The sequence below is a fragment of the Larus michahellis genome, chromosome 4 (genome assembly GCF_964199755.1).
Source record: "Larus michahellis chromosome 4, bLarMic1.1, whole genome shotgun sequence".
NCBI lineage: Eukaryota > Metazoa > Chordata > Aves > Charadriiformes > Laridae > Larus > Larus michahellis.
In genome coordinates, this window is record NC_133899.1 from 12,765,542 (window position 1) to 12,774,335 (window position 8,794).

Here is an 8,794-nt window from a genome sequence, read left to right on the forward strand (position 1 = left end):
GGAGCCCGGGGGCCGCAGCCTTTTCCCCTCCGAGAGGCAGCGCAGAAGGCGAGGGAGCCTCTGCCCCCCCCTCCCTCCCCGCGGGGGCCGGCCGGGCCCCGGAGAGGGGGGGCCCTGCAGCACCATCCCGGCAGAGCCGGGGCCGGGAGCCGCTCTCGCCGACCAAGTTTAATTCGCGAAGTTGTTGTTGTTGTTGGGCGCGGGCTGCTCCCCCCCGGCCCGGCCCGGGGCTGGGGGCTTCGCCGCCGCAGGGGCACCGCCGGAGAGCGCCGCGGCCGCGGGGAAGGAGGGACGGAGCGCCCGCCGCGGGCAGCTCCGCGGAGCGCTGCGGGTGCGGGGGGCTGCGGGTCGCGCCGCCCCGCTCCGCTCCGGGAGTTCCCCCGCAGCGCCCTGCGACTTCCTGAGACAAAGTTTCCCCCCACACTGTGGCTGATTTTTTTTTTTCTTTTGGGGAGGGGGCTACACTTGTGCTGTCTGGGGTGAGGTGAGGAATTACTTTTAGCTCCAGACGGAAGCGAATCGATTGGGACAAGATTACCTACAGCTTAGAAGGAATGCTTCAAAATAAGAAGGCACTGGGCGTGCTTACACGTCCCTATCTGTTTTCCCCGTGCTCTTTCCGAAATGCCTGGTCCTGATCGCAAGGACGCTGCTATCCCAGTTCTGATTTTCTGGGGCTTATTACATGTCAGAACTGTAAAAGTCCTCTGGACAATTTACAGACAAAACATCTGGTTCGTTAAAGCAAAGCTACTGGACTAAGACAAACAAACTTTGCTGCTGTGTAAATTCACTTACCCAAACAATTTACATTCAAGCAAAGATTTTAGCCCGAAGAAAAACTTTTATTCATTTGTATTCAGGAGGTTTGGGAATTCATAGGCATTTTAAAATAATTTTTCTCTAATAAAGTTATGTAGATATTACAAAATGTCTTTGTTCTCCTCTCAGATTATTACTGCTGCTATAATGGTTATTGACAACACTTTGTATTTTACAAAAGTGGAGTATCGTTTTCGGTCGTGGGCAGTGGTCTTTTTAAACAAACTTGTCAGATCCATATTCATCTAGTCCAGCCTTAATGAAAACTGTTTCTTCTTTGTTCTCCGCCGGGAGAAACCGAAGTACTTTTCGCACACTTTTTGCATTTCGATGGGGTGCCAGCGAGGCGTTAGGAAGGGGGAGAGGGTTGGGTTGTTTGTTTTTTTTTTTTTTTCCCCGGGACAGTGGGCGCCCGGCTGCGGGCTCTGCGCTCTCCTCCGCGCCGGCGCCTCCGCGCTGCTCCCAAAGCCCGCGGCCGCGCCTCTGCCCGCCGGGGGCTGCCCGGGGAAGAGCTGCCGGCGGCCGCCCTGCCCTGCGCCTTCTCCCGGGGCTTGGCCCCCCCCGCCGCCGCCGGCCCGGCCCCGGGCGCGCCGCCTCCTCCCTCGACAGCCCCGTTCCGCGGCTCCTCGGCCGGCGGGGCTCCCGCTGCCTCGCAACCGGCGCCTCGAAAGGCCCCGTGTGGCTAGTGCCCGGCCCTCCTCGCCTGCCCGGGGGACGCGGGGACAGCGAGGACCCGCTGTGTCCCCGCCGGCTCCGCTGGAAGGGGCGGAGGAGCCCCCGCGGAGCCGGGGCGGTCGGGCAGCGCTCGGGGATGGAGCGGTTCGCGCAGCGGGTTTGACCCCCTGGAAAGCAATCAAGCGGTGCCAACAAATGAGGCTCCGGCAGCAGCCACACACGCACGCGGGGACCTCGACGCACGCTTCTCCCTTCCTTGTTTGCACAGGAACAAGTGGCGAAAGATCCGCAGGCTGCTCGGGAGAGAGAAAGGTTAAAGCCTGAGACACGCTGTTCCAAGTTTAATAAACTTCCTTACGGGTCCTCTCGGGCCATTCCCAGAGCCAAGAGTTAATTTCAATGGTCCTTTTAGCAGCTCAGCCCGCTCGGACCTGGGCGGCGGGGGTGGGTGTGTGTTTCTTGGGAAACTGCTGGAGTTTTCGTGGAGGGGAATGAAATGAGCGGTGAAAATATACAACAAAGAAGGGCACTAAACGGTGCGCACTGTTGAAATATAAAACATTCTTAGCTGGTGGAAAGTTCAGGAGTGATGGTTATCTAATTATGGGACTTATAAATAATTGGTACCTTGGTTTAAAACTGCCGGGAAGAGCGAGCTTAGAGCTGAGCCTTATGTGCTGAGTCTTTGTAGATGGAGTCTATACAGTCATCGATTTTATGCATTATGTTTGTAAATGTTACACTTAATAAAATTACGGGTTCTGGCTCTCTGAAATAGACTGTGACCCCCAAAGAAGCCGCTGCACATGAAGGAATCCGCATTTCCCTCTGTAACTCGTCTGATAGAGAGTTCAATAGATTTTTTTTTTCTTCCTTAAAAAACTGGATATAGTTAACAACCAAATTATTCCACAACTTCCTGAGCGTTTTGGCACAAAGAGTTGTGAATGTGTAAGCGCAGCGCATGTGTCTGTGCGCACGTATATCTGCTGCCTCTCTCTCTCTCTCACACATACACACGAGTTATTATTTCTAACTGAACTGCGAAAGTTCCTCCAATTACTGTTTATGGAAACTTTTTCCCATTCACTCCCCACCTTCTCACCCCCAATCCCAAACCGGTGCACTGTTACAAGCCCATCACCCCCCACTACCAGCGCTTGTGGCCCGTCCTTTGAAAAGCCAGGTGAGTGGTGTTAAACCAACCTCAGCACCCGGCAGGGCTGGGGGTTTGGTTGTTCCCCCCCCCCGCAAACCTTTGTTTTAGTGACACCGTTCAGCTGCTGGGGTTGCAACCTGCCAGCATCTTCTGCGAGAGCTCTGCTAGGGAGTCTGTTAAAATACACATGACATTAAATTCATAACTGCACGCCTAGGGAGGGGAGGGAGTGTAACGGCGAGGGCGGGCGGGGGGGGAAGGGACGTGGAGCTCAGCCGAGCCCCAGCGGAGCCCGCCGAGCCCCGGCCCCGCCGGGCGGACGGGCTGCACCGCAGCGGGCGGGTTGGACGTAACGCAGAGCTAGAGAAAGGTGAGGGGCTTTAGAGTGTGGGAGATGAAAGGGGGGGGAAGAAGAAAAAAAAAAAAAAAAAAAAAGTTCTTGCAACTCGCAACCCCTCAAAATTAGCGACCGGCCGCTGCAGCGTTTTCCTCGGGATGCTCTGCAGCCAGCTCCTGGGAGATGGGAACAACTCCCGGCTTTGGAGAGGGCTCTCGCCCATTTGAGAATAGCCTTTAAGAGGGCTGAAAATGGCTAAACCCGCCTCATCACTTTTATTTTGCTGTAGTTTTTCACGGCGTTTATCCGCTCCTTGGAAGCAGGCTGACCTCGGGAGCCGGGAGCCCCCGGCCGGTTCTGCTCCTGCCCGGCCGCACCGGTACCGGTGCGGCCGGGCAGGAGCAGAACCGGCCGGGGGCTCCCGGCTCCCCGCCGAGTCTCCCAAAGTTTGTTTCAGCCAGAGCTCGGAGAAATCCTCCATGATGCCCAGCCGGCTCGGCCAGCAGCCCCCCCCCCCCCACCTTCCCTCCCCCGGCAGCTCCCCGGTTCCCTCTCACCCCGGTCCCGCCGCCGGGCGGAGAGACCCGCGGCCGCGTCCTCCGGGGCGGGGGGGGGGAAGGAAAGGAAAGAGGGAGGTGGGCCGTAATTTATTTAGGTTTTCTTTTTCCTAATTCCCACTTAAAAGGGGAGGAGGGAGGGAGGGAGGAAGAGCGGGTTATTAATCGCAGCCGAGCCCGCTCTGTTTTCCGAGGCTGTCTAACATTTGTAAATACTTATGCTGCGGCTGGTCCCCTCCTTCCTGGTTAAGTTGTTTAGTATGTTGGTTATTTGTACCGAATCCCGGTCTGTGTTATGTCTGATGTGTTGTCGTTGCAATGTGCAGCCGGGGGTGACACTGATGGATGCGCCAATGGTGAGACGGACAGATGTTAGGGCGGATCTAGCGGCATGCACCGCCGCGGCGGCGGAGCCCGCCCGCACCGGGCTGCCAGCCCCGCCGCAACCCGCGCCCCGTCCTGCTGCACACACACACACACCCCACACACACACGGAAAAGGGTTTTTTTTTTTTTGGGGGGGGGGGACACCGTCTCGGTGTCGTCTCTTAAGTAGATCTGATCGCTCCTTCTTGTGAGCAGATACTGTAACTGTGCGGAGCAACCAGCGAGTATCAATGAGATGGAACTGAGCGAATTTGGCAGCAGAAGCGGCAATTGACAACTCACCATTTTCTTGTTTGCAAGAAATGTTTCGTTTCCCCCCAACAGTAGCAATTTCCCGGGGACTTTAGGCGACTGCGATTATTTTTTTTTTCATCCTAAAGATCAGCTTTTAAAAAAAAATAATCAACTCCTAACAATAACAATCCAAAAAAAAAAAAAAATAATCCCAAACCTTCTCCACCCTTCACGTAAAGTGTTTGAATTTCCTGCAACTTGAAAAGGAAAGCGAGAGCAAACGAGCGGCGCGGCGGCTTTATAAGATGTGAAGACGCAACAACATCTGCACTTAGTCAGGTATTTGGAATTATCCCAAAATCTCGAAGAATGGGGGCGAGTGGAGATTTTTTTTTTTTGATCTTACCGTAAAAGTGAGATCATCCTTTTTTTTTTTTTTTAATTCCTCCCCGTGAACTTTAAAAAAAAAAAAAAAAAGAAAGAAAAAAATCGCTACTGCTTTTTTTTTGTTTGGTTGGTTTTGTTTTGTTTTTCCCTCCGCTTCCCCTGGGCAGGGGCTGCGCGGCGCTGCGCGGTGCGGGCCGCGCCCGGGCGCGCAAGGCGGCGGAGGCGGGAGGCGGCCCCGGCCCCCGCGCGCCCCCCGCGCCGCCGCTGCGCGGCCCCGCCGCCCAGGGATGCGCAATCAAACCCGCAGCGCATCGATCCGCCGCCGCCGCTCGCCGAACTGAGCGCGGCGGCACGGCAGTGAACTTGGACCAAAAAAAAAAAAAAAAAAAAAAGAAAAACCACAAACCTCCCAAAAAACAAACAAAAAAAAAAAGAGAGGAAAAAAAAAAAGCGCCCCTAAACAGGGAAAGCGAGGGAAAAGTGAGCTTGCCCGAAGAGCCGGGAGTGCGCGGGCGCTGCCCGTCCGGCCGGCGGCACCGCGGGGCAGGGAGCAGCGGCTCCGTCGGCGGAGACGCCGCCGTTACCGGCCGGAGCGGCCCCCGACAGCCCGCCCGGCGGCGCGGAGCGGAGCCCGGTGGGCCGCGGCGCCAGCCAGGTGGGAGCCGGCGGGCTGGATGTGTGCCGGCGGGCGGCCCGCTGCCCGGCGCGCCGGTGAGTGGGGCCGGGGCGGGCGGCGGGGCGAGGTGCGGGGCGAGGCGGGGGCCCGGCCCGCTGTCACCCCGCGGGGCGGCCGGGCTCGGCGGGGCGCCGGGAGGGGAGGGGGGGTCCCGTGCCCCGGCGTGGCGGGGATGGCTGAGGAGGAAAGGCGGGGGGGGGGGCTCCGGCGGGGAACGGGTGTGCGCGGGGGCGGAAAGGGAAGGGCTGCCGGCGGGGAGCGGAGCGGGCTGCCCTGCCCTGCCCGGGGGCGTCCGGCGGGCAGAGCCCCTCCGCCGCTGCCGGGGGCGGCGGGCGAAGTTGGGCGGCGGAGGGGGCGCGGCGAGGAGGCGGGGGGGGAGCCCCGCCGCCGCCGCCGCCCCGGGCGGACCCTTCCCCGCCGCCGTGTCCGTCCGGCGGCGCGATGCGCAAAGAGTTAAGGTGCCGTCCGGGGCGGGAGGCGGCGGGAGCGCGGTGCCCCGCTCCCTCTTTGCGGGCCGGTTTGAGTGACACTGCGATCATCTCGTTTCCCTTCAAGCTTCGCCTGTTGCCGCCGCCGCTCCAGCGCCGAGCCGGGAGCCGGGGAGCGGAGAGCGCCGGCTGAGGCTCCGCCGGCTCCTGCCAAGAAATCCCCCGTCTTTATGCCGTGATCTCCCAGCCCGGCCCGGCACCGGGGGCGCAGGGTGGGGTGGGGGGGGACTGCGGGCTCTCCCCAGCCCTCCCGCCCGCACACCTCTTCGGGGGGCTTCCCCTCCTCCTTCCTCCGGGGCGATTTGTCAAACTTCCCCCCTCTTCTGCCAGCAGCAGCAGCAGCAGCAGGGCTGTCCTCTCCTCTGTGCCGCCTCCTCCTCCTCCTCCGCCGCCGCCGCCGCCGCCTCCTCCTCCTCCTCGGCATCGTGTATGCACAGCAACAAAAAATATATCCCCAACCCAGCCCTCGAGCCGAGACTGGAGCAGCTCACCGGATCTCTGGGGCTAAAGCAACTCTTCCCACCCCCGCGCCCCGGCAGCCCCCCCCCGCCGGCCGCCGGAGCTCAGCATGCCGAGGAGGAAGCAGCAAGCGCCCCGGCGCGCAGCAGGTACGAGAGCCGCCTTCCCCGGCCCCTTGCTTCTCCCTCTCCCTTCCCTCCCTCTCCTCCGGTACCGCTTTCCAGCGGGCTGAGCCCCTCGGTCCGTACCGGGCTTCCCCCCCCCCCCTTCCCTCCCCTCCATGCCCCGCTCCCCGCATGCCGCGGATTTCGCAGAGCAACTCTTGGTCTGGAGGCACAACGCTGTGGCGCGGCGGGGGAGGGGGGAATTTTATTTTATTTTATTGTATTTTATTTTATTTTATTTTTTTTCCTTGGGTCGGCAGCGGTGGGGGCGCCTGGAAGCCCTTTCCCTACTTTGGTACCCACTTTGATTTATTCCGAACTCCGCCATCGCCCGGCTCGGCTCTGGGGGAGACACTTGGCGGGCGCCGGGCGGGTGTGTGGGGGCACCGACGACACATGTACACACGGCCGGTCTGTGTGACGCTCGGGGGGGGGAAGGAGGCGAATTTTGTCCATTTCCAGCCCATACTTTGGCACCTACTTTGCTTCTCTTCCTTGCAGTCTTCCTTCTTCTCCATCCCCTTCCCTCACGTGCAAATGGTTTGTGAAAGCCAGTGAAAATACTCCTTTTTAATTTTAATTTTATTTTTTTTTTTCTGTAAAAAGAGATAGGGTATGTATAAATGCATGGCACGCTGTGAATGAAGTGGTAGGGACAAAGTGAGTTGGAGGGTCCGCAGTGTTACTTGAAGATCCAAGCCCAGAACTGGCTCCTTTGCTCAACTTTTATCTTTTTCGCTCTTCCCCTTGTATCACGCTGGAGGTGTCTCTGCTGGACAGACAGACCCACCTTGTTGGTCACTTTCTTTGGCAACCCCTTCTGTTAATCCTATTGATTTCTTATTTATGAGTCCAGATGAGAAGCTGCAAAGGAAACCCAAGAAAAAAAAAAGGGGGTCTGTGTATTGTCAAATGACTGGCGAATGTGTCTGATAGTGCCTTTACAATTTCCTCCATTTTTTTTTTTCTTTTTTAGAAATACTTTTTGAGGCTTTGTCCTGGCGAGGTTTTTTTTGTTTTGTTTTCCTTATTCCAGAAATGTTAACTCTTGTTAAACTTAAGCAGAATTTTTTTGAAAAGCCAAACTGAAAAGCAAACAGTAAAAAAAAAGAAAAAAAAAAAGCCCCACATAATTTTACAGTAATCCTTAGTTGGGGATATGTGGGCTGGAAAAGGTTTCCTTGGCCTGTTGCCATCCTTGATTTGATGGCTGATTGATCGCCTGTCATCTGGCTGCCTTTGATCTATTCATTCCCGATAAACATCAATAAATCACTTGCCATGGTAACGCCAGACTCGGTGACGTCACACGTGGCCTGTCAACTCTCTGTCAGCGCAACTTCAGGGGCTCCTGGCTGGATGGGCCACAGAGCCACATGCCACCAGGGCTTCCAGAGGCACGGGGTTGGCTCAGGTGCAGGAGCAGGATGGGCTTTGGTTTGGGACAGGTTTGGGGGACCAGCATTCCCTAATCCGCCTTTTCCAAAGGAAAGCTCTGGACGTGGGGGCCGGGTGTAGAAGTTTGCCAGAGGCTCCGGCAGCGTTACTGGTAGTGCCTTTGTAGCTGTGCTGGTAGCGACTGGAAGCAGGTAGTCCTGCAGCTTGGTGGGGCGGTGTTGGAAAAGGGGCATTGAAAAATGTGGCAGCGCCTTCATGCTGTCTGGCAGCTTCAAGAGTGGTGTGGTTCGAATTTAGTAAACAGCAAGGGATTGCGGGAATAATACAAATTGTAAATAACTGCGTCCACATTTCCTTTCTGCTCTCCTTTGACATACGCGTGGGTTCATCCAGTGCCTCTGAAACAGAGAACTAGACTTTCTAGCAGTCTTACTCCATACACTAACAGCTAGAAAGTTTGGGAAGTTTTGCAGTACGGTAGCGATACGATCTGGCAAACAATATCGTAGCCAAATGCTTCACGATAATACGTTGCGTTTCTGGCCTGTGCCATCAAATAACGCTTTCCAAGTAAATCAAAAAGGTGAACTTTTCCTAATACTTGGGAAATTCTATTTTCTACCATTAATTTAGTTCTGCAAGATCTAGCTCCTCTGAGTATTTCATGTATTCGACTGTGCTGTATGTTGGGCTCTGCGAAGGCAGGAGGAAAATGTTTCTGCACTAAACACACTCTCGGAGGTATCTTTTCCTCTCTCCCTCTTCCCTTCTCCGTCTCTCCCTCCTTTCTCGAGTGAATCATCCGTGATGTGCGATCTATCGTTCATATTTAGCAGAAGTGTAATCTCTTTAAACTTTTAGCTTTTTGATAGCCACATTAAACATTTAGTATTGTGTATAATTGCTTCCCGCTGAAATGCTGTTTTATTGGTCACATTGGAAATGTTACTTTTTCTAATAGCAGTAAAAGCAAAGGTGCTGCTTTTTTTTTTTTTAACACCTTAAAAAACAGCTAAGAAATAACAGGTTAGTTAAGAAATATTCATTACAAA

General features: G+C 56.1%; 1 protein-coding gene across 3 annotated transcripts in view; it reads left to right on the forward strand.

The window, feature by feature from the left end:
- The first annotated feature begins 4,347 nt into the window (after positions 1–4,347).
- The window catches only part of TSHZ3 (teashirt zinc finger homeobox 3), a 66,128-nt gene continuing 61,681 nt past the window's right edge, over positions 4,348–8,794 (forward strand). Inside the window, exons 1-2 of one of the 3 annotated variants that reach the window (XM_074583012.1) lie at positions 4,348–5,268; positions 5,789–6,329. In XM_074583012.1, the coding sequence (XP_074439113.1) occupies positions 6,290–6,329 (40 nt within the window). In that variant the 5' untranslated portion in view covers positions 4,348–5,268; positions 5,789–6,289. Of the gene's footprint in view, positions 5,269–5,531; positions 6,330–8,794 lie in introns of those variants that run through there. The other 2 variants (XM_074583013.1, XM_074583011.1) reach the window with 2 other exon arrangements.